We start from the raw sequence: 26,014 nt of genomic DNA on the forward strand, positions 1-26,014 counted from the left end.
GATCAACATCCGGCTTCTGAACTCTCAGGCATCTCTGTGGAGTAAGCGGTCTTAGATACAACTGAGACCCAACAATGACCATACTTAATTTAATGATTTGTTATACCTGGAAAGATCCTGGGATGATTGTAGTAACAGTATTATAATGGCTTCAGAACAAAAACGAACCGCAGTAGATTTTCTTTACCAATAGAAAATGGGCCGGACTGAGTTCCGGGACAGTGTTTTCAGACACTAGACACACACGACTACATTAATCCCGTGGGTTCTGGGTCTGGCTGAGTCAGGGCGACGCTCTGAGCCGAGCGGGGCCGCTTGAACCGGTCAGGTTGGATTCGAACCTTCGGTTAGAGGCTAAATTCTGGAAGCCTCGACCATATCACATTGGTTCGTACGGAGGAGGAGGCGCCGGAGAAGACCGGGGAGGCCTGGGTAGCGCCGGCCGGCGCAGAAGCCGCACCCTCCTGGCCCCAAACGCCGGCAGGGCGGAGCCACGCGGCCGCAGCTCGGGCAGAGACGCGAGGCGCGGCGCAGCGCGGCGCGGGTTCGCGACTGTGGCGTAAGGGGCTACGACGGCAGCGGCTGCGCCGCCCGGCCGGGTCAGCGTCGTGCGCATGCGCGGACCCGGCGCCATTTTGGTGGCCGGGCGCGGAGGTGATTCCACGCTCAGGAGAGCGCGGCGGCAGGGGTGGCGTTGGCCGCGTTCGTGTGCACCGGTGTGACTCGCAGAGGGAGGAGGCGGTGGAGGAAGAGGTGGCGGCGGTGGCGGTGGTCGTAACGGTGGCGGAGGAGGCGGGTACGAATCAGCTGCGGGCGGAGACATGGCCAACATCGCGGTGCAGCGAATCAAGCGGGAGTTCAAGGAGGTGCTGAAGAGCGAGGAGGTCAGAAATGAACTCCCGGACGTCCCCCACCTCAGCCCAGGGCGGGAGGGCCCTTCCAGTGGCGACCCCAATATCCCTGGTAACCCCCGGGTGGCCTGCTTTGCTGCCACCCTTCTGCTTGTGGGGAAGCAGCAGTCTCCCCCTCCTTCCGCCGTTTTCCCCTCCCCTCCCAGGGCCCTGGGATGGACGGTCTCGCGGGCGGGTGGTTTGGGGAGGAATACGGCTAGGGGGGCGGATGGAGGAGGGGCGCTTATCGGCGGGGTGTGAGCTCTAGAGAGCCCCAAGGCAGTGGCAACAGCTGGAAGTGTGGCTGTAGGGTGGGGAGGGAGCAGGCCGAGCCTGAGAAAGCCCGGGAAGTGGGCTGGGGGAAGGGGAAAGGTGGTAACTGGATCCGGAGAGCCGCGCTGCCCAAAGGCCCACTCTTTTTAAGGGTATTCTGGGTTATAACTAGTCTGGCCGCCACGGTCCCGAGTCCTTAGGTATTGATGAAAGAAGGACGTTCAGAGTTACTCCCTCTCAGTTCGGTATTGGGAGAGAAGAGAAGGCATAATGGGGTGCTGTCTTCTTTGAGTGGGGGGAGGGATAAGGGAATTTTCACCTGAGATAGGAAATTAATTCCATATTAGACCGTTATCTCATTTCTACTTACCCCGACATCTAGGCCTCTTTTCGATTGACATCTAAAGCTTTTTGACTGGGTAAAGGCAAGTTGTTTGGTGTATTAAAGGCATTTAAATATTTTTAGCTAGGATTAGGATAAAATAATGGAGTGTACGAGAAGCTTATTTCAAAATACTGTCTACAAGTTACAGAGTGTCCCAAGACAGTGCCTCTGTGACACTGTTGTGTTGTGCCATGAAACTTCACTATGATGTCCCTCATAGTTGTCATTATGATGTCCCTCATAGTTAACTTGATTCTTACTTTTGAAGAACATCCCTATTAAAAAACATGAGGTTTCAGCAGATTAATACATTGTTATATTTCCTTTTTAAGTAAGTAGGTTTATCCCAACATATTTATATCTGAAATGATTAAAAAATTTTTGTCTTAACTTGCTCTTGAGTCCTTTGGAAATTTTAGATACTCTTGTATTAGCCGCACTTATTAATGTAAGATATTTAAAGTGTTTTAGTAATTTGACTCAAAATTATGAACGAATCAGTACAGTTTTTTTTTCATACCCAAATCAAGAAGAATGCTAGGTTGTTTTCCTCCTTGGATTCAACAAAGGGAGTTTAAAAATACTGACTGGTTATTTTCAAGATGTCACATATCATTATTGGATGTATTATTGCTATTTGTATTTTACTCTTACATTGGTACTTTAATCTTAATGATTTGTGAAATTCAGCATTTTAAGTATGTGATGAGTTATTAACGTAAGTCTGATAGCAGTTGAACTTTATTGGAGTCTAAAGTGATTATGTATTTTTCCAGTTAGACATGGAGAAAATTCTTTAAAATTATTTAAAAATGCCAAATCCTAGCAGATTTACTGAATGTAATAGTATATAAGTAATGATTGGTTTTACAGAGCATGTGTATGTACTCTGACCTCTATTTGTTCAAGTGCCAAAACTCTGAATGGAAGGATGACTTTGTATTTTTGTGGTACAGTGCAGAAAAAGAGTCGTAAATGCCTGTACTGATATACAGTGAAACAGTGATTCTAAGTTTTTCTCTAATAAGAAAATATATTCCAGGACAGTTGACATATATCTTCCTAATGAAAGTTTGCAGCTAATATTGTTGCCAGTAGCCTAAAACATTTCTTCTATGATACGGTTGTACAAGGCTGACACTTAATATAAGACTTTAATGCGTTATTTTCTATTAATTAAAAGTGGTAAGTTACTGCTCTTATAATTCATATAGTCTCTGCATTATGTGAGTTGACTTTTCACCATGATATTCTTAGTACTTAAATTGATGCTTAAAAGAAATCTTGTATTGCTATAGTAATACATATTGTTAAAATAATACAGCTCTATATTGAGTGAGGGATGATGAAGCCTTGCTTCAAGTGACATAGTGTTTCAGAGGAAGAAAACAGAAAATACAAACAGGAAAATTTATTTTTTTAAGGACAGTACCTTTATAAATCTGGAATGAAACTTATTCCAGAAAGTAAGTGAAAAGAACATTTAGGAAAGGGTCAGATATTGGAATATATAACCAGTAAATAGCTTTATTTTCGCCAATATTTTATTTAATTGATATTTTACTAGGTCCAGTTCTATAAGTGGATTATGTTGATTATTTTCAACTCATTGAAGAACTTGTAGTACCGTCCACGTGTTTCCTTTTTATGTAGGTAAATGCAGTATTTGAGTGGCTGGTCAATTAATCAAGTATTTCCTCATGTAAATCTCCATTTTACCAAAGTTTATTTCATATGCTTGTGTTTACTAAGACTCCTGATTGATTTTAAGGATTTTTTTTTTCCCCTTTTAAGTGCCTTAGTAAAGATAGCTGACATTTGCTGAATTCGGGCCATAAGAAGTTGTAAGTGGCCACTGTTGGAGCGTGTTGTTAGTTAAAATACAGCCTCCAAGATAAATTAAATGTGAAAAGCACAGTGCAGAATAGTGGGAGGAGGCCACCCTTTGTATCAGAAGTGGGAGAATAGGTGTATTTGTCTGTATAGGTGAAAGGATTAATGAGAAATTGGTAACATTGATTGCTTCTCTGTCATTGGGTGTCTTGGGCAACAGGCATCAAAAGATCCCTTTTGAATTTTGAGTCATGCTAATACTTTATTTACTCAAAATAAATAAACCATGTAGGCCTTTTTTCCTGAAACTGTTTGGAAGTCTGTCCTTTATGTGTCAGGTTTATTTAAATCTGAGTGTGAATTTTAAGTAATGTTTCAAAGTTGCTAGGCATGGAAAATTGATTTAAATTACATTTTATGGTTATTTTTTGAGTTGAATTACATAAATGAGTTGTTGCTTATGAGGATAGAATAAAACTATAATCTGTATTCATAGGTTGTATTATTATTTACTATCAATTATTATTGGTATTAACAATTAACCACCATTTGTAGAGGAGCTCTCAGTTCCATTTGTTTATATACATTATTGCTAATTCTCAAGAACAGGTCTTTGAATTAGATTTCTTATTTCTTAGATGAGAAAATTGAGATTCAGAGAAGTTAAATTATTTGTCCGCAAATGTGTAGCTTTGAGATGTAGATCTAAGTCTGCTTGTGTTTATATTGTACTATGCTGTCATGACTTGCCAAAGGTAGGCATACTTTTAATTATTTAAAAATAATTGAACCTGGTTTGTATTACTGATTAAAGGATTTAAACACAACCTAATTTGTTAGTTTAAACATTAAAATAAGTGTTACCTGTAATTAAAGGTTTACTTGCATTTCAATATGGAAAATATTTTTAAATTTGATGTTCAGTGAAGTAAAATGCCCTTAAATCAGTGCACATACTCTTGCTTGTTCTTGTGCTGTATGGTACCTGTAGTTTTTTTCATATTGTAGCTGCACTTTGCTAGCTAGGATTTTCTAGGATTCTCATAGGGAATATTTAAATCTATGGCATTAACAAATTGGTTTCATGAAAACTACTATTGTATACGTTTTCCTTAAGTATTTAAATGGATTTTTGTATCTTTTATTTTAAATTTTATTTATTTGATTATTCTGTGTAGAACTAGTTGCAAATCTTTAGAAGAAAGTCTCTTGATTTCTATAGACCATGCAACCTTGGCACTATGTGGGGCAGATAATGAATTCTTTGTTGTGGGTGGTTCTCCTGTGCATTGTAGGATGTTTAGCACTATCCCTGACTAATAGCACTAGATGCCAATAGCACAGGCAATCCTCCCTCCACCTCCCTACCCTCTCCCTGCCAGTCATATCAACTAAAAATGTCTCCAGACTTTGCCAAATGCTGAGAACCACTGCTGTAGACAAAACTCTTTAGAAGAACATTTAAGACTGTTAACTAGGTAGGATGTGTAGTATAATTTCTTAAAAGTTGAATGAATGGGAAGTAAAGGTACAAAAAATTATATAGCATGGCTCTACTAGGTTTGAATGTTCTGTTTTTGTTTTAAGACTTTGACCCTTATCAATTAATTATCATCATTTTCTTTTAAACGTTTTCCTTTTTGATGTAAGGAAAAAGCTGAAATTTCCTGCTATAAACTAATGTTACCAGAATTTGAACAGTTTTTTACTAATAGAAAAGTGGTATGTTTTTACAGTTATGTAAATTATAGATCAGTTTAACTTATTTAGATAGTGTGCCTTAAGAGGTTCTGGGTGTAGGTTGAGCAAGGAAAGTGTTATAGATTTGAGGTAAAAAAAAAAACAACAAAAAGCCTGTCCAAGTAATACTCTTTGGGGTGCATTTCTCTTCTCTCTCTCTCTTTTTTTTTTTGGTTATTATAAAGGCTTTGATCTCTGTCAGGCACAGAGTTAGATGCATTTGGGATCCCTTTGCAGGTCACCCCTTTGTAAAGAATATATATTCTTATTTCTCAGTAAATATGTTATCAGCAGTTATTGAGCATATTGACAACAGCCCTAAAAGACTTACCTGGTTGGAGGAAGATAAAAATGTTAGATGCAAAAAATCAATGCTATGGGAGTTCTGAGGGTATGTGTATGTAGGGAGGTTCTTGAGCTAGGTTCCAAAGGAAAGTTAAGACTGACTTCGAATTTCAGGAGACAGTCATAAAGGAATTACAGGAATACTGTAATTTACAAGTAAATGATCTCTTCTGTAGATGCCTGAACTGGAACTAGGGAGCAGGGTTATGGACAAAATTAGGCAAGAAACACATTTTTATATATATGTGTGTATATATAAATATATATATATTTATATATTTATTTTAACATGTTTATTGGAGTATAGTTGCTTTACAGTGGTGTGTTAGTTTCTGCTTTATAACAAAGTGAATCAGCTATATATATACATATACCCCATATCTCCTCCGTCTTGTGTCTCCCTCCCACCCTCCCTATCCCACCCCTCTAGGTGGTCACAAAGCACCACATTTATATATTTATAACAAAAAGGTTACACAGCTCTGATATACACAAACATAGTTGTGGAATTAGAACACATAAGTTTTCTTTGGAGAAAAAAACCACCTTTTTCATATCAAAATAATAAATGGTAATATACAAAGTACATACAATAAAGTGTGACCAGCACCCAAAACAAACAGAATATTAATATTACCAGCACCATCAGAATCCCCACACCCCACCCCTTTCCAGTCATTTTCTTGGTTTTTAATAGCACAGACTAACTTTGAGTATTTTGTTTTTGTTTTTTTTGTTTTTGTTTTTGCGGTACGCGGGCCTCTCACTGTTGTGGCCTCTCCCGTTGCGGAGCACAGGCTCCGGACGCGCAGGCTCAGCGGCCATGGCTCATGGGCCCAGCCGCTCCGCGGCATGTGGGATCCTCCCGGACCGGGGCACGAACCCGCGTCCCCTGCATCGGTAGGCGGATTCTCAACCACTGCGCCACCAGGGAAGCCCTGAGTATGTTTTTTTGTTTTTTGCTTTGAGTATATTTGAGTAAAAGGAGAGACATAAGAGCATATACTATATGATTTCATTTTAAAGGTTTTCAAAAGATGACTTTCAAAGTCTTTGTTCAAAGCATGCATTAACAGTGTCTTAGAAAATGTGTTGAATGTTAAAGTTGAAAGAGACCTTAGATCTAGGTCAAAAACTTCATCTATAAGATCAGGAAACTGAGGCCTAGAGAGATTGATTGTTGCTCAGTGACTCAGATCTGGTTAATGGTGAACTTCACCCAAGCTTTTGGCATACCAGTTTATTCCAGCCATTATATATGGTTGCTTTATGGGACTATACTTTTCATAAACAATATAAAAGCTGAATGCTAATAAAACTAAGTACAACAGTGGGTGACAGTTCAATATTGAGTATTGTATTTAAATATATTTTGCTTTTCTCTCTTACTGTGAGAAAAGTCTGCCAGGAGGCAGAGATACTTACTTCCCCAAGCATGATGTAGTGAGTTTAGCTTAGTGATTAAGAGTGTGGGCTTTGGAATTAGATCAGCGTTCAGTCCTGGCTTTTCTGCTTAATACCTACAGCACTGACTGTTTCAGCTTTCTTATCTGTAAATAGGGAGATCAAGAGAGGCTTTACAGTGCTTAGAGCAGTGCTTGGAACATTCAGTAAATGGATAGCTGCTAAGATGTCAAAATTAACTGTACTTTCATACTCTGCTTATTGTTGTCCTTGGACCATAAAGGTTTCCTTCAATGGTTTAGTGATAGCTCTACGGGAATTTGCCTCCAGAAAAGGCTTAATAGCATGATGAGGGACTTTAGTACTTCTGATATTGTTTCTTTGTGTGCAAATAACCTTTGGGGGCTGGTGGCCAAGGGGAATACAAAAGAATGTATGTGGGCTTTGTTCTGAAGATGTTGGTTAGTCTTTCTTTAGGAGACAGTTATAAATTGGAGAGAAGTTTGTGTTAAAATGACCTTTCTGAGTGAAAAAGAAGTAAATTATTTGGGAGCCTTTCATGTAATATGGAGTAATGGGATTATTTTGGACTTCTTGACATGGCTCTGGTCTCCTTTAACTGGACCATGGAATCCATATGCTAATCCTCTGGTGTGTAATCTTGAATTCCTTTGTAAAATCCCTATTTTAAAGTTGGGTCTTGGAAACTAGAAAGTCGTGGTCACATCCATGTGACATCTGTCGTATGTTCTGTTATGTAATTCTGAAAAGGTGAGACAAGTTCATTTCATTCAAAACCCTTGTCCTTTTCCTCCCTTAGTTCTTTACTTTTACTGCAAATTTAACATTTATTTATTTATTTTGGCTGCTCCGGGTCTTAGTTGTGGCACGTCATCTTTAGTTGCGGCATGTGGACTACTTAGTTGTGGCATGCATGCGGGATCTAGTTCCCCGGCCAGGGATTGAACCCGGGCCCCCTGCACTGGGAGCATGGAGTCTTACCCACTGGACCACCAGGGAAGTGCCTTTACTGCAAATTTAAAACAGTAACTACCTGTAGTTGAATGTCTACTATCCGATATTTTATATATATCACAGCCTTATGAGATGGGTGTTATTCTTGTTTTATGGATTAGAAAGTTGCAGCTCTGAAGAAAGTAAGTTTCCTTAGTGTCGAGTAACTTGGTGGAACAGGGGTTTAAAACCAGGTCTCTGACTCTGTTTACTGGTTATGGTGGAAAGAATAGAGTATAATCATATCTGCTGCTTGCTTCCTATCCATTATCTTTAAAGATGTTTAAAAAAATTATATTTTAGACTTAGAAGTTAAGAAATAATATATGAACACCTTTATATCCATGGTCCAGATTTAATAGATCTTAACTCATACTGGGTTTAGCCCTTCCTCCACCTCCCCAAGAAATAAAACAAAACATACAGACAAAGCTCATTCTGTTCTCTTTCCTTCTTTAAGTAACCACTATGCTGGGGTTGAGTATATCCCCCCATTCATATTTTTGTTTTTACTATTGATAAACACAGTATTTTTGAGTGTAAAATCACTTTTTAGTATTTTAAACTTAAAAAAAATTTTTTTCATAGATGGTTTATAATATTCTACATCTCCTGCAACTTTTCTTCTCAGCGTTGTTTTTTGAGATTTATCTGTGACGATGCATATGCTCTAGTTCTTCAATTTTATTTTTTTAAATTTATTTTTTTTTAGTTCTTCAGTTTTAAACTACAGTTGACCCTTGACCAACATGGGTTTGAACTGCATGAATCTATTTATATGCGGATTTTTTTCCATAGTAAATACTGCAGTACTACACAATCCACTGTTGATTGAATGTGAAGATGTGGAGGAACTGGGTATATGGAGGGCCAACTATAAGTTATACTTGGATTTTTGTCTGAGCAGGGGGTCGGTATCCCTAACCCGCCTCGTTGTTCAAGGGTCTACTATGTAGAGTATTTCGTGTCACAGTTTTAAAAATTCATTCTCTTATTGATGGCGCATAGTTCCAACTTTTAGAGATTATAAAAAAGGATGCATTGAACATTATTATAGTTGTTTTCTTGGGCACATAAGGGTTTTATAGGAAGTAGACTTTCAGGATCTGAGTGTATTTGCATCTTCTACATGACTTGATATTGCATCATTATTCTCCCAATGATTGTATCAATTTACACTTGCTCTAGAAGTAAGTAAGAATTCTAGGGACCTGACATTTGGAAGGTTTAGATTTTTGTCAGTCTGATGGATATGAAATGATAGCTTATTTTAATTTTCATTTTCCTTGTCAGTAGAGATATTAAGCATGTTTTTGTGTTTATTGGCCATAAGGCTTTCTTTTGTAAAATTAGTGTTTGCATTCCTTACCCTTTTTTTTTTTTTTTTTTTTTTGCCGTACGCGGGCCTCTCACTGTTGTGGCCTCTCCCATCGCGGAGCACAGGCTCCGGACGCGCAGGCTTAGCAGCCATGGCTGACGGGCCCAGCCGCTTTGCGGCATGTGGGATCTTCCTGGACCGGGGCACGAACCCGTGTCCGCCGCATCGGCAGGCGGACTCCCAACCACTGCGCCACCAGGGAAGCCCCATAAAACTTTTCATTGTATTTTTAAAAAATATTTATTTATTTATTTTGCTGCACTGGGGTCTTAGTTGTGGCACGTGGCATTTTCGTTGTCGCATGCAGGATCTTTTAGTTGCAGCATTCAGGCTCTAGTTCCCTGGCCAGGGATCAAACCTGGGCCCCCTGCATTGGGAGCGACGAGTCTTAACTGCAGGATCACCAGGGAAGTCCCTCATCCTGTATATATTTACGTGCACAATTTCAGTGGCATTAAGTGTGTTCACATTGTTGTACAACCAATACCACCATCCATCTCCAAGACTTTGCTTTTTGTAAAATTGAAACTCTGTACCCATTAAACACTAACTCCTTACTTCTCAATGCTCAACCCCTGGCAGTTACCATTCTGTTTTCTTTCTCTATGAATTTGATTATTATACATTATTTGTTCTGCTGGCTTATTTCACTTAATTTTATTGTATCTTTGATCTTACTGAGTTTACTTCTAAATAGCCAAATTTGTCTGTCTTTTCCTATATGGTGTGGTTTTTGTATTTTGTTTAAGGAATCTTTTCCTACTCTGGTTATCGTAAAGATATTCTCCTGTATTTGGTTCTTAAAAGTTAATTCATTCCTTAACTTCTGTACTCAGGTTTCTTCTGTCTCTATCATATCATATTGAAACTACTTTTTCAGGCATTACCAATATCTTCTAAATTGTGAAACAAAAAGTAACTTTTCAGCAGTTGTCCATTTTGTACCTCTTTCTTCCACATTTCCAATTCCATCTTAGAGCTTTCCCCTTTCGGTTACTCTGATACGACTTTTCTGGTTTTTCTTCAACTTCTCTTACTGTCCTTTGTAAGTTACTGATTTCGTCGTCCTCCATCATCCATTTATCTCCTGAGTCTTTGTTTCCGCTTTTGCGTTTTTTGTGAATCATCTTAGGTCAGGTTTTCATTTCTCAGATGGACTATTTATATTAAAATAGTTTGCTTATTTACATTTAGTTCTCTGCCTTTGGTCTGTCCCAACTTCTAATTCAACTGGCGCCATGCCACTGGATTTAATTTTTTTTTTTTTAACCTTCCAAAGAAGTGCCTTTATTACAGGGTTTAGGAAAGGAAAAAAGCTCTAGAAAAAGGAAATTTCCAAAATAGGTCTTCAGCAAGGGTGGGTGCAGTGACAAGTCCAGGCTGGAGTCTTGATCTCACTAGAGGTCACTTCCAGGTTGTGAGGACGGTTGTCCTGGAGTCTCTCGATCGGCCCCCTCTGGGCCCCAGTGACTGGCCCGGTGGACTTCTCAGCCCTTGGTCAGCCTTGTCGCCTTGTGCCAGCTCCTCGTCATACAGGATTTCATAATTGCCAAGGACTTCCTTTGGGGGTGACTTGTTTCATTTACAGTCTGGAATTTCAACGTTAGGGACCGCGATGTTGAGGCTGTCATTAATCAGGTTATACTTAAGGATTTGGTCGTTGGCAGTGCTGGAAGTGAGGGATGGGGAGCATTCACCTCGATCAGCCAGGGCTTCAGCTTGTCGTTGATGATGATGTCGTAGCCGTAGCACTCAAAGCAGTGTTTGTCGTTGTTCATCATGGGTGCCACGGCCTTCAGGGACTGCATGAAGATCCAGTGGATCTCGTTGAACAGCTTGCTGGTCACCTCCTTGCCTCAGATGCTCTCCAGGTAGAGCCACAGGTTGTTCACGGTCCACGTGCCCCCGTGGATGTGGTTGTAGTCCTCCCCTTGTTTCTGAATGAGATGAACAAACATGTTATCCAGCTCACTGGTACTCGGGGTGTATTTTACTGTGCAAAAGCAGCAAAATCCAAGTTTATGCATGTAGTAGCGCAGTGGGCGGTACGTAGACACCAGAATATACAAGCGCAGGTCAAACTTGCTGCCGCTGATTAGTAACGGGTTGTTAATGTACAGAGAGATCACGTAGGCTTCCTTGGTACTGAGTCATGAACGAAGATGTTTTGCTGTCCCAGGACCACTTTTTGATTTGTGAGAGCTTGTTGATCAGAAAGATGCCCTTTCCCTGAGCTTTGCCACAAGGTTTCATGATCCAGGTGCTAGAAGGGCTTTTCCTGAACTCCACGAACAGGTTGTAGTCGGCGGGCAGCATGTAGGTGACAGGGACGAAGTCCAGGTAGAGGTGTTTCCCACTTTCGTCCTTCTCTGCTAAAGGACTCCCTTTCTTCTCCAGCTCTTTCCAGTATCTCTTGATGGTTTTCACCATCAGATCCTTCTGCATCAGTTCATAGTGGTTTGGGAAATGGTTGACTATTTGATCATTTGAGAGCTGGTAGCCAGTTTTGACACTAAAAACATTGCGGATGGTTTGCTTGCTCTTCCAGTAAAAATTCCAGTCCTCGTTTTCTGTCACTTGGACCCATCCTGTCTTTTCAGAGTTATTTATCAGCAATGACTTCTTTTTTTTTTTTTTTTTTTGAGGTACGTGGGCCTCTCACTGTTGTGGCCTCTCCCGTTGCAGAGCACAGGCTCCGGACGCGCAGGCTCAGCGGCCATGGCTCACGGGCCCAGCCGCTCCGCGGCATGTGGGATCTTCCCGGACTGGGGCACGAACCCGTGTCCCCTGCATCGGCAGGCGGACTCTCAACCACTGCGCCACCAGGGAAGCCCAGCAATGACTTCTTGATATCAGTGACCCATTTCACTTTTCCTGCCATAATCCATAGGTACTTAAGGAGCCAGTGGGAACGTCCAACTTCTCTTCAGTTTCACCCAGTTTTGACTTGGATTCTCATCTGATGTCAGATTGTTTTCCTGTGACTTCCTCCTGTGGGGCTCACAGCGCGGAGGAACGCCCAGGAGCGCAGAGGACGGTGGCCCCGCACCGCGGCCCAGCCCTGCCTCCCTGGATTTAATTTTTAAAACGTTATTTTGTCATTTTCCTTTACATTGTCTACGCCCTATTGCATGAAGTCAAAACCTTTTTACTGTTGTTCTAGCCTACCTTTCCTTATTTCCTGTCAAGTCTCAACTTAAGTTTTATGCCTGAACATACCTCAGACCCTCACTCTCCCTCCAGCCTTTAGCTATATTGAGTTGTTCTGTCTGCTTGGAATAAGTCCTTAACCTCCTTTCTTTGCCTTTTGAAAAACTTACTTCTCCTAAAATGCCATTTCTGATAAGCTTTTCTTTTTTTCCTTTTTTAAAGTTTATTTATTTGTTTTTGGCTGCAGTGGGTCTTTGTTGCTGCACGTGGGCTTTCTCTAGTTGTGGCGCGTGGGCTTTCTCTAGTTGTGGCGAGCGGGGGCTACTCTTCATTGCGGTGCACGGGCTTCTCATTGCGGTGGCTTCTCTTGTGGAGCACGGGCTCTAGGTGCGAGGGCTTCAGTAGTTGTGGCTCATGGGCTCTAGAGTGCAGGCTCAGTAGTTGTGGTGCACGGGCTTAGTTGCTCCGTAGCATGTGGGGTCTTCCCGGACCAGGGCTCAAACCCGTGTTCCCTACATTGGCACTGCACCATCAGGGAGTCCCTGATAAGCTTTTCTTGAACCCACAGTTTACTTTTTTTTCTCCAATATCACTTTGTTGGGGTTTTTTTTTTAGAACAGTTATTATATTTTTGGTAATTGTATATATGTCTTTTTGCTCCTGCTAGATCATTGGGCTCCTTGAGGATTCTTATTCATCTTTTTCTCTTCAGCATCCAGTATGGTGCCTGAAATGTAATAGGCTTAGTAACATTTAAAGTATGCCACACCTCCCCCCCCCCCCCCCCCCCGCCCAAATCTTTGATAGGTGTCTAATCTTTTGGAGCTATTGCTGAAAGTGCTCTTTGCCTAGGTTTAGGACAGGTCTGTGTTACTCTGTTCATTATTTTTAGTCTTTGTGTGATTATGGATTTTTCTAGTGATTACAAATGCAGGGCTAACTAGCATATGCAGCCATTTCTCTCAAGTGACTGTGGAGTGCTTTACTTTTAGGTTTCTTTGTTTCATGTGAACCATCTTATTTGGGATTGGTGTACTTAGTTGTGGGTTGTCTGATACTATTGCTTTTCAGCAGTGATATAAAACACTTTGTGCTTCATTTTTCTTAAATCATTCTGTACTAGTTCCTTTATTTTTAAAATATATGTATAGAATATACTGCAGTTTATGCATCTGTGCATTGGATATTTGGTTATTTCCAGTTTCTTGCTGGTACAAATGTGCAAGAATTTAGTGTGTATTGCTAGATGAGATTTTAGAAGGTTATATATGTCAGACTTTTTTTAACGTCTCTTGGCTTGGTCATACTTTGATTATATCCTTAGGTGTTTACTTACGTGCTTTATCTCCATCTGTCTGATGGAACTGTGAATGTGTGTCATTGAGGACATAGACCTGTCTTACTGATTTTTCCATCCTCCATTGCTTAGCACATTGCCTGGTGAGCAGGAGGCATTTGTTTTCCTGAATGAGGTTCAGTATTTCTTAAGCTCCAGGGAGCTAATCCCCAAGCACTATGAAAGTAATACCTTTCATCCTGCTTCTGGTACTAGGAAGAATTGAATATGTTGATAAAGGTGGCCGCCAGTGAAGTTGGTTTTCTGTTGATAATGTAGTCAGGTTCTGAATTGGGATGGTGTACTGTCCAAGCCCAAAACTGGGGAAATAAGATGGTGGGAAAGAATCTTTTTTGCTTTATTTTGTAGTTTTCCCCTTTGAAGATCTCAGGGGGCATCTATTTAGTATTATATATGACATCATCTGTATCCTATGGTTTAGTTTAAACTCTTTAGTTAACTCTACATTTTTCTTCATTTATTCAACAAATATTTATTGAATGCCACCAGTGTTTGTTAATAAGCTAGACATGGTCCATGCTGTTATGGAGTAAATTATGGTCCAGTAAGATGGTGAGACATTGAACAGCTAGTTATGTTTGTTGAGTTTAAGTAAGGAGAACTGTGAGGGTGAGGTAACCTAAACTCAGGGAAAGAGTTCCTTGGGAATAACCCTTAAACTAATACTTGGGAGGATAAATTGGAATTAACTTAGTCATATATTAGGATGATCAACTCTTACATGCACATAGAAAGCTAATAATTATATAGTCAAGAATGTAAACCATTTAATTGCTTTTCTCTTTTAAATAAATAGTCAAAATTCTGTGAATATAAAAGTAAGAAACTTATTAAACTTTGAAAAATACCGGGAACTATATTATAAAGTAAAAATTATCGGTAATCTCACTCCCAGAGATAATTCTTTTCTTTAAAAAATATTTGTCTATGAAATATTTCACATATACAGAGATACATCTTAATTTTGGTTTTCCTTTCTTTTTATCTATTTATGTACATATATATACATATTTAGAGTTTTTTGGGGTGGGGAGCATTGAATACAATTCCCATGGGACTTTAAACCGAAATCTGTAATTTTTAATCATTTGAAGTTGTTTTTCCCTATTAGACTCCAAGCTTCTCAAGGGTAGGCATCATGGCTCATCCATCTTTGTATTATCAGTACCAAGAGCTCTTTAACAGATATTTGAGGGCTCTCTCTATGGTAGGCACCATGATATGTGTTGGGGATATAGTAATGAGTGGGATAAGGGAAGACAGACAAATAAGTAATAAATGCAGTGCAGAGCTGTATAATAATATTGTCCAGATGAAATTAATTGGTTGTTTTTGATTGGGTGTTCAGAAAAGGCTTATCCTAGAATTGTAAACTTAAATTGAGATCTGAATGATAAAAGCACGTCACTGGGGAAGAACAGTCCAGATCAGAGGAAACTGTTAGTGTAAAAGCTCTAAAGTGGGAATGAATTTGCTGTGTGTAAGCAACCAAAAGGAGGTTGTTGTGGCTGGAGTATTGTGGGTGAGGGAGGAGAATGGTGCAAGATGAAGTTGGAGATGTAGGTGTGAGCCAGATCACACACAAGCCATTTGAGGATTTAAAGCAAACGACAGAATTCGTGTTTTTAAAAGATCACTTTGGCTGCTGTGGGGAATGAATTGACCCTGAAGATACTGAGGAAACGTTTACTACTTAAAGGTTGAGTTTTGCTGGATGTAACAAAAGAAACAGTAGTAGTGATTGAAATAAATAGGAAAAGTCTGGAGGGGAAGTATCCCAGAGTTGTTTGGTTAGGGGCTTTATAGTGTTAATAATCTACTTCTAACTTTCAGGTTACTATTCTTAGGAGTTTGACCCTTGTCCCTAAACTCTCAGAATGGCTATCAGAGGACCAGGCAGCCTATCTGAATTGTAAAAAGGGAAAGGCACCAGGCACCGCCAGCTGAGTTCACTCCCTTTAAAAGAGATATCTGAGGTTCCATTCAGTAACCTTTTTATTTTTTTATTCACCACAGTGTCATAATCACTTCTTGGTTTAAGGTAGGCTAGGAAATGTTTATTAGCTGAGCACATTGCTCCCCAATTAAAATGAGGGTTTTGTTAGTAAGGAAGGAGAAGGAAATTTGTTAGGCACTTCCCATGTGGGGTTGGGGATAGGAGGCAGGAATGAACTCGGGAAGCCTTTCTAGGTAGCCTAGGCAAGAGATGATTGTAGCTTGGGGTTAGGGTGGAATAGAGGAGGCTTAAGAGAAGTGTTTGGGTTATGTTTTAAGAGTGGAGTCACCAGAGCTTGCTGATGGTGTAGAGAAATAATGAAGAAGCTGGAAAAACACCTAGATTTTTGTCTTTGCAACTAGATGGATGGTGGTGCTAATTTCTGAGTTGAGGAGTGGGAAGAGCACACTGGAGGTGGGGAGGATAAGAATTTAAGCAGTTGTTATGTGAGTCTGGAGGTTAGATCTGAAGAGAGATTTGGCATCATAGATACATAGATGGTATAATTTGATGCTTAGACTGGGTAACTTAACTCTAGGAGAATTTGGTTAGAAAAGGAGGGGTCTAGGACAAAATCTGGTTTTTGTCCTGGTTCCGTAGCACATGTTGAAGTTGAATTGACGAGAACCAACAAAGGAGAGCATGGTGTCATTGAAGCCAAGAGAAGACAGAGTTCCAAGAAGAAGGTGGTCAACTTTGTCATGCTGCTTAAATGGGAGAAATGACCGTTGAATTTGCAGTGTGATCATTGTGACCTTGACTGGAATATTTTCGTTGGAATGGTGTGCATGTGTTATTGGGGTGGATTGTTAAGAGGAATGAGATGAGGAACTGGCAACTATGGTCAACTTTTTAAAGGAGTTTTGCTTTTACAGGGAAGGAGAGAAGAGGGGGAGCTGGAGAAGACCATGGCTTCAGAGATCTTTAAAAAAAAATTTCTAGTAGATATTAGAGTATGTTTGTATGTTGATGGATGGGAGAAATTGATTATGCTAGAGAGAGGAGTAACTGAAGGTGCAAAGTCCTTGAGAAGAACAGGGGGTGGTGTTCCTAACATAAGTGGAAGGATTAATCTTTAATAGGAGCAGAGACACTTAGGGCAATGTTAAGTTTCTATTTGGGATTTGTGGTTTTCACTTGAACATCAGACCACTTAATGGTGGTTGTTCCCTGCTCCCTCCCCCAGCAGTGCTGCTTGGGGCAGACACAGGAAGTTTTTTTTAATTTTTTTTTTAGTTTATTGGAGAATGAGTTTAATTAGCATTAGGGCTTTGCCATATGAGTACACTGCAGGAAGAAAGGTATCAAGGTTGTCAAGAGTATTTGCAAGGGAGTGATTATAATGAATGCCCAAGGAATCTAAACTGGCGAAGCAGGAAGTGAGGACCTTAAAGGTGACTGATAATGAGGGAGAGTCAGGGAGAGTGGTTCTGTTTTGATGAAGCCAGCTAATAGCTGGGTTTGGAGTACCAAAGTGAATTTATTTGATCCACGGAGGTTGGGAATCTGAGAAACTTGAAGTGGATTTCGGAGAAGGTGCAGGTTTAGGTAACGACAAAATCAAGAGTATGATTATGGGGATAAGAGCTTACAGTCTGTTAGTATTTGTCGGGAACACAGGCATTCTTAATCCTGTTTCCTTGCTCTTGTATGAGAATTGAGAAGAAATGTACAAAGATGACAAATTAGGCAAGTCTCTCATCAACCACAGATAAGCTGTTGATATAAACATCCTTTTAATCAAATCAAGATCTTTGTATGTATACTGTTTTATATCTTTTTCCTCTTAATATATCTTGTGTTTTCTTCAGGGCATTAAATATTCTTTTTAAATATTTAGTGTTTAACTTGAGTATTAGAATTAAATAGTATTTATATATTAATATTTAGTAGTGCCTGACTAAACCATTCTTTTGTCAAATATTTATAAGTTGTTTCTATTTTTTCTTGTTATAGCCTTTCCTGCTGAAAGGCATATCTTTACATAATACTTTTTTTTAAAATAAATTTATTTATTTTTGGCTGCATTGGGTCTTCGTTGCTGTGCACGGGCTTTCTCAAGTTGCGGCGAGCGAGGGCTACTCTTCATTGCGGTGCGCGGGCTTCTCATTGCGGTGGCTTCTCTTGTTGTGGCTTCTCTTGTTGTGGAGCACTGGCTCTAGGCGCACGGGCTTCAGTAGTTGTGGTTCGCGGGCTCTAGAGCGCAGGCCCAGTAGTTGTGGCGCACACGCTTAGTTGCTCCGCGGCATGTGAGATCTTCCCAGACGAGGGATTGAACCTGTGTCCCATGCATTGGCAGGCGGATTCTTAACCCGCTGCGCCACCAGGGACGTCCCATAATACTTTTTTTTTTTTTTGCGGTACGTGGGCCTCTTACTGTTGTGGCCTCTCCCGTTGTGGAGCACAGGCTCCGGACGCGCAGGGTAAGCGGCCATGGCTCACGGGCCCAGCCGCTCCGCAGCATGTGGGATCTTCCCGGACCGGGGCTCGAACCCGTGTCCCCTGCATCGGCAGGCGGACTCTCAACCACTGCGCCACCAGGGAAGCCCCCATAATACTTTTTAATCTGAGTTTATTTCCCTAAGATAGATTACTGGAAGAAAATTACTAGGTCATAGTATCTGAACTTATGACCAAGGTGTTTTCTAGAAAGTTGGGTGTAAATTGCTCTAGCACTGGCACTGTATGAGGCAGCCCATTTCATCATATTCTCACCATTAATACAACCTTTTTTTAAAAGTCAGATAGAAAAATTAACTGTTCCATTTTATCTGTTTAACTTTTTTTTTTTGAAAAACATTGTTTATTTAGATAAACATTTGACCAAGCCCTAGTTTATCCAGTGAACTTGAGCAAGTTCTATGAAATAGACATTCTATGGGCAAGTAAGTGGCAGAAAAAATAAAACAAATAATTCATTTAACTTTTTATTAAGAAAATTTTCAAGTGGAAGAGTTGAAAGAACGTATGCTTCTGTCATCACTGCCTAGATTCAACAATTGTTAATGCTGCTGTTATGAAGATAATTCACTACCAAAAGCTGAGCATGCATCTCCTCTAAATAGCATTCTTTTATATAACCAGAGTATCATTATTCTACGTAAGAAAATTGTTAATTCCTTAGTATCTAATAATCATATTTTCCCATATCTCCCATGTTACTTAAAAAAATGTCTTTAATAGTTTTTTGGATTTTTGTTTTGAAGGATCCGCTTAAGGTTTACACATTGCATATGAATGTAGTTTTTTTGTTTGTTTGTTTGGGGATTTTTTTTTGGCTTGCGGGATTTGGTTCCTCAGCCAGGGATTGAACCCTGGTAATGGCAGTGAAAGCGCTGAGTCTTAGCCAGCGGATTCCCTGAATGTAGTTTTTAGTCTTTTAAAATTTATGATGGTTCTCCTGCACACACCTCCATTTTTAATCCTGGAGATTTCCTCATGGTGATGCTTTAATTTGTATTTCTTACAAACTGGGAGTTCAGGTATAAAGGTTTGACTGGATTATCAGGTTAAACATTTTTGGCAAGACTCCAAGTGTAATGTCAGTACTTCATATTGAATTATGTTAATATATGTGTAATATCAGGTTTTCTCACTGTTCGTGATGTCGGGTCAATTGTGTAATCACTTGATTAAGGTGAGAGCCACAAGATCTCTTTGTGAAGGTACGTTTTATTCCTTTTGCAGTTCGCAAGTAAACTGAAGTTAATGCTTTGGTCCTTTGCAAATATCTTACTCTTTAGTATCCTTTCACCTGAAAAGGATCATCATCCATTGATTTTCCTAATTGTCAACTTCATATTTACCTAGCTAGAATTCTTCTAGAAAGAAGAGCTTTCCATTATTAACTGGGATGAAAATTGCTTATTATCAGAATATAGATTTGGTTTAATAGTCACCTCCTATGGCAACAAATGATTTTCCTCTTTCTCTTCTTTTAAAATTTTTTAATTTATTATTTTTGGCTGCATTGGGTCTTCATTGCTGCATGTGGGCTTTCTCTCGTTGTGGCGAGCGGCGCTTCTCATTGCGGTGGCTTCTCTTGTTGCAGAGCACGGGCTCTAGGCGTGCGGGCTTCAGTAGTTGCAGCACAAGGGCTTCAGTAGTTGCAGCACGTGGGCTTCAGTAGTTGTGGGCTCTAGAGTGCAGGCTCAGTAGTTGTGGCGCACGGATGTAACTGCTCTGCGGCATGTGGGATCTTCCCGGACCAGGGATTGAACCCATGTCCCCTGCACTGGCAGGCAGATTCTTAACCACTTTGCCACCAGAGAAGTCCCCTTTTCTCATTTTTTAATCAATGTGTGGATGTCTTAGCTCATGCTGCCACAGCAAATTACCATAGACTGGGTGGCATAAACAGAAATTCATTTTCTCACAGTTCTGGAGGCAGGGGACATCAAGTCATAGCTGTGAAAGTAATTTGAGATTGGTTTCTGTTTGAAATTATTGTGGTTAAAATACGCTTATGGGGGCTTCCCTGGGGCGCAGTGGTTGAGAGTCCGTCTGCCGATGCAGGGGACACGGGTTCGTGCCCCGGTCCGGGAGGATCCCGCGTGCCGCGGAGCGGCTGGGCCCGTGATCCATGGCCGCTGGGCCTGTGCGTCCGGAGCCTGTGCTCCACAACGGGAGAGGCCGCAACAGTGAGAGGCCCGTGTACCGCCAAAAAAAAAAAAAAGTTTATGCAAAATAAATTTGTCTATGTTTGATTTTATAAAAGAGTTTGTGTTTAGATGGAAGGATTACTGTAAGTAGTAGCAGTGATGGCAAATATTCTTATCCCTTTTTTTAAGGAAAACATAGTTTTGCCTCAGTTTTAGATATATATCCTTTGTTACTTTAACATATGTATTTGTCAAATAAAGGCATTTCCAAATACCTTTTTGATAAAATTTTTCATGGAATTGTATTCTTGAATTCTTGGAATAAACCCCTCTTGGTCATAGTGAATAGTACTTAAGTTTGTTATGGTATGTTAACCAAGATTTTGTTGAGAATTGTGTATCTTTTTAGTGAGACTAACCTGTGTTTGTTCAGAATTGTGCTGGCTGAGTTTGGGGGATCAAAGCCATTGTTTGTCCTATAAAACGTGTTTGTAATCATTCTGTCCCTTTCATTGTTTTGAAACAGTGTGGGATCATGTTTTGTAAAGTGGAATGTATGTTTGAGAACCAGGTGGCTTTTTAGAGAGTGGTTGCTAAATTTTTGTCAGTTTCGGTATTAAAAAAAAATCTCTTGGGACTTCCCTGGCGGTCCAGTGGTTAAGACTTCGCATTCCAATGCAGGGGGGTGTGGGTTCAATCCCTGATCGGGGGAGGTAAGATCCCACATGCCTTATGGCCAAAAAACCAAAACATAAAACAGAAGCAGTATTATAACAAATTCAATAAAGACTTTAAAAACGGTCCACATCAAAAAAAAATCTCTTATTTAATATATTACATTTCACTTATTATTTATGATCTGTTTTTAATGTGTAGTAAACACAGGATATGGTTTATCTCTCTTTTTATTGGTTTATCTCGTTTTTTAAAGGTTTTTAAAAAATTTATTTGTTTCTACCTTTTTTTTTTTTTGGCTGCATCCGGTCTTCATTGTGGCATTTGTTATGGCACTTGGGCTTCTCTCTAGTTGTGGTGCACAGGCTCCAGGGTGTGCAGGCGCAGTAGTTGTGATACGTGGGCTTAGTTTCTCCACGGCATGTGGGATCTTGGTTCCCCAACCAGGGATCCAAACCCACGTCCCCTGCATTGGAAGGTGGATTCTTTACCACTGGACTACAAGGGAAGTCCCGGTTTATCTCGTTTTTTAGTTTCCTTTCTCTTTCCTGCCTTTAGTTTACTTATTCTGTATTTTATCAGTTGAGCCCATGACTTTTTGGTTTTATTTTATTTTATTTCATTGAGTCACTGGTTCCATCGTTTTTCTTCCTTTTTGTTTGGTTCAGTTGTTTAGTTTTTTTTTTCCTTTTTGCTGTCAGTAGTTTGAACCCTTTAAAATTCCTTCTTAAATTTTCTTAGGTGACATAGGAGTTTGGAAGGTTAAAAGAAAAGTTGTTTTAAATTACTTAAGGGTACAGAGTCTCATTGTTAAAATTTTTCAATTAACAGAAATATACAGAGTAAAAGTTTTAGTTACCCATCCACCCTTTCCTTCCTTCCTTCCCTCAATCCTAATCCTGTCTTTCAGAAGGAACCTTTAATAATTTTTTCTATGCATCTACATATTCAGAAAACATAGGAAGTTCTTGTTTGTCGACTGAAAAAAAATACACAGCCTAGAAGTTGAGAATTACATTTTGTTTGGCGGGTTTTCCAAGGACTTAAGCCTGGAAGATAGCCTCTCATATTGCTCTGAGGAACTGGTCCGAAGAGGTAAGGGAGGAGCCAGGACTTACAGGAGTTTTGCAACAAAAACCAGGTAGTCGGAACATCAAAAGATTACCATTAATTAAAGAAAACCAGACATCTCAGGGTACTGAATTTAACACTTTTCTATGTATGGGAAGATGGGAGAGTTTGGACTCATTGAAATCGTTCCTTTGATATGCACCTTAACTATTTAGGGCCTGTATGTATCCTGCTTTTTTCCATCCTGAGTCCCCTAAGGGTACACTGTCAGGACTGAGTGCAGTGGCTGAATGCTAGATGGCTGCAACATACTTTGTTTACGGATACTGCAAGCAGTATTTTTTGTCTACAAGTTTATGAACTTTCATAAATACAAACAAGAGTACAGACACACTAAAAGTTATTTTAGCTCTGTGTGATGATAGATGTTGTAAAGGAAAGCTTGTGCAGTATCACAAGACTTTTGAACAAAGAGATCTAAGAACAGCCTTCTGACACCTGATTAGTTGGTAAGAGAGTTTTATATAGTCCTTTAGATTTTGACAAGAGAATGCCATTAACTGATAAAAATTTAAAATAAGTTTTTATTTTGTAGTGTTTTATTATGATATTTCTGAACAAATTACTTGAGTATTTTTGTTTTTGTTTTTTTTGCGGTACGCGGGCCTCTCACTGTTGTGGCCTCTCCCGTTGCGGAGCACAGGCTCCGGTCGCGCAGGCTCAGCGGCCATGGCTCACGGGCCCAGCCGCTCCGCGGCACATGGGATCCTCCCAGACTGGGGCACTAACCCGTGTCCCCTGCATCGGCGGGCAGACTCTCAACCACTGTGCCACCAGGGAAGCCCTGGATTTTGATTTTAAGATACATGGTGACACATTTGAAGAGTTCAGCAACGTGTAAATTTATTGTTGGAATTCGTAACTTTGTGCTTCCATTTTATGTTTATCTTCATTTTTATTTGCATAAACTTTAACAAACAACTTTCAACTTTGACAGAATGCCTTTCATTTCCATGAACTAATTAAACTTCTAGTTATTTAGATATATTAATATTATTTAACAGTTAATATTCTAATATTTTTGTCTCTCAAACTTTTTATTTTAAGCCTCTGTTGTGTCTGTGGATATGGTAATTGATTGACAAATAATTTTGGATCCTCCAGGTCTAGGAAATACTTTCGTGGCCCAAGGATAATTTTCATCTTGCCTTTTCTTTATTCGGGAATTTTAAAGCATATCTAGGTTATCTTGTCTCTATAGCTTCACATATAAATGTCTTTGATATTCTCAGCATGTATTAATATCTTTAAAAATATATTCTTACACAGAAGTACCATTATTACATCTAACAGATTAACCAAAACATGTCGATATCATGTAATAAAGTCCATATTCAGATTTCTCCAGTTGTCTCAGAAACATGCAAAGGCTGTTTTTCATTTTTACAGTCTTTTTAGTTTTTATTCTGCAAATTTGTGTAGTTGGTAATCATAGAATAAATACTTTCTGTTCTATTTTTTTCTTTACATATCGTGAACACTTGAATGTTTAGTACTCATTTTTTTAACTTGAAGGCTTAGAAAAGAAAAATAGCTGTCACGTTCACAGCAAAATTGAGAGGAACGTACAGAGATTTCCCGTATACCTCCTGCCCCCACACATGCATAGCCTTCCCCATTATCAACATCCCCCACCAACATACATATCTTTTACAGTGGTTGAATCTACATTGATATGTCATAATCACCCAAAGTCCATAGTTTACCTTAGGGTTCACTCTTGGTATTGTTTATTCTGTGAGTTTGGACAAATGTATAATGACATGTATTTATCATTATAGTATTGTACAGAGTATTTTCACTGCCCTAAAAATCCTCTGTGCTCTGCCTGTTCATCCTTCCCTCTCTCAAAACACTGACAACCACTGATTTTTTAACTGTCTCCATAGTTTTGCTTTTCCAGAACGTTATAGAGTTGGGATTGTGTAATATATAGCCTTTTCAGATTTGCTTGTTTCACTTGATAATGTGTATTTAAGTTTTCTCCATGTCTCTTCATGGCTTGATAATTATTTTTATTGCTGTATAATATTTCATTGGATGTAACAGCTTGTTTATCCATTCTCCTGTTAAACGACATCTTGTTGGCTTCCACGTTTTGGCAATCATGAATAAAGCTGCTATAAACATCTGTGTGCAGGTTTTTGTGTGGACATAACTTTTCACATCCCTTTGGTAATTACCAAGGAGTGTGATTGCTGGATCATATGGTAAGAGTATGTTTAGTTTTTTAAGAAACTGCCAAACTGTCTTCCACAGTGGCTGTATAATTTTCTATTCCCACTAGTAATGAATGAGAGTGCCTGTTGCTCCACAACCTTGTCAGCATTTGCTCGTCAGTGTGCTGGATTTGTGCCATTCTAATAGGTGTGTAGCAGTATCTCACTTTAATTTGCATTTCCCCATGACTTGACTAGGGTGTCTTTTCATATGCTTATTTGCCATCTGTGTGTCTTCTTTGGTGAGGTGTCTGTTTGGGTCTTTGGCCTTTTTTTAAAAAAAAATAAATTTATTTATTTATTTTGGCTGTGTTGGGGCTTTGTTGCTGTGTGCAGGCTTTTCTCTAGTTGCGGTGAGCAGGGGCTACTTTTCGTTCAGGTGCGCGGGCTTCTCATTGTGGTGGCTTCTCTTGTTGTGGAGCATGGGCTCTAGGTGTGTGGGTTTCAGTAGTTGTGGCTTGAGGGCTCTAGAGCGCAGGCTCGGTAGTTGTGACGCACGGGCATAGTTGCTCCGTGGAATGTGGGATCTTCCCGGACCAGGGCTCGAACCCATGTCCCCTGCATTGGTAGGTGGATTCTTAACCACTGCACCACCAGGAAAGTCCCTTTGATCCATTTTTTTTTTTTTTAAATCTTTTGAGGAACCTCCATACTGTTTTCCATAGTGGCTGCGGCCAATTTATATTCCCACCAACAGTGCACAAAGGTTCCCTTTTCCCACGTCCTTACCAACACTTGTTATTTATTCTCTTTTTGATAATAGTTGTAGAATGCATAAATTTATTTTTATTTTTATTTTGCGGTACGCGGGCCTCTCACTGTTGTGGCCTCTCCCATTGTGGAGCACAGCCTCCGGACGCGCAGGCTCAGCGGCCATGGCTCACGCCCCCAGCCGCTCCACGTCATGTGGGATCCTCCCGGACCGGGGCATGAACCCGTGTCCCCCACATCGGCAGGCGGACTCTCAACCACTGCGCCACCAGGGAAGCCCACTTTGGCCCATCTTTAAATTAGGTTGTTATCTTATTGTTGAAGTTTAAGAGTTTTTTGTGTATTTTGGATAACAGTCCTTTATCGGATATTTCTTTTGCAGGTATTGTCTCTCAGTCTGTGGCTTGTCTTCGCTCTCTTGACATTGTCTTTTGCAGAACAGTTTTTTATTTCAATGAAGTCCTACTTATCAGTTATTTCTTTCATGAATTGTTCCTTTGGTGTTGTATCTTAAAAAATCATAGTCATACCCATGGTTTATACTTTTATATATTATATTTATGTTTGTGATCCATTTTGAGTTAATTTTTGTGAATGGTGTAAGGTCTGTGCCTAGGGTGTGGTTTTTTTTTTTGTTGTTGTTGTTTTTTGCGGGATCTCAGTTCTCACACCAGCGATTGAACCCAGGCCATGGCAGCAAAAGCTGAAATCCTCACCATTAGGCCACCAGGGAATTTCCTGCATGTGTATATCTTATTGTTTCAGCACTGTTGTTGAAAAGACTGTCTTTGCTCCATTGTATTGCCTTTGCTGTTTTTTTTAAAGATCAGTTGACTGTATTTATGTGGGTCTCTTTCTGGGCTGTCTATTCTATTGCATTGACTTACTTGTTAAATCTTTGGCCAATATTAC

The 26,014-nt window shown here is 39.9% G+C and overlaps 1 protein-coding gene and 1 pseudogene across 3 annotated transcripts in view; one reads left to right on the forward strand and one right to left on the reverse strand.

The window, feature by feature from the left end:
* The first annotated feature begins 608 nt into the window (after positions 1-608).
* The window catches only part of UBE2K (ubiquitin conjugating enzyme E2 K), a 79,040-nt gene continuing 53,634 nt past the window's right edge, over positions 609-26,014 (forward strand). Inside the window, exon 1 of one of the 3 annotated variants that reach the window (XM_067735750.1) lies at positions 609-884. In XM_067735750.1, the coding sequence (XP_067591851.1) occupies positions 822-884 (63 nt within the window). In that variant the 5' untranslated portion in view covers positions 609-821. The remainder of the gene's footprint in view (positions 885-26,014) is intronic. The other 2 variants (XM_067735752.1, XM_067735751.1) reach the window with 2 other exon arrangements.
* LOC137223644 (polyglutamylase complex subunit TTLL1-like) lies at positions 10,667-12,158 on the reverse strand (annotated as a pseudogene).

The sequence above is a fragment of the Pseudorca crassidens genome, chromosome 4, assembly GCF_039906515.1.
Source record: "Pseudorca crassidens isolate mPseCra1 chromosome 4, mPseCra1.hap1, whole genome shotgun sequence".
NCBI classification, from domain to species: domain Eukaryota; kingdom Metazoa; phylum Chordata; class Mammalia; order Artiodactyla; family Delphinidae; genus Pseudorca; species Pseudorca crassidens.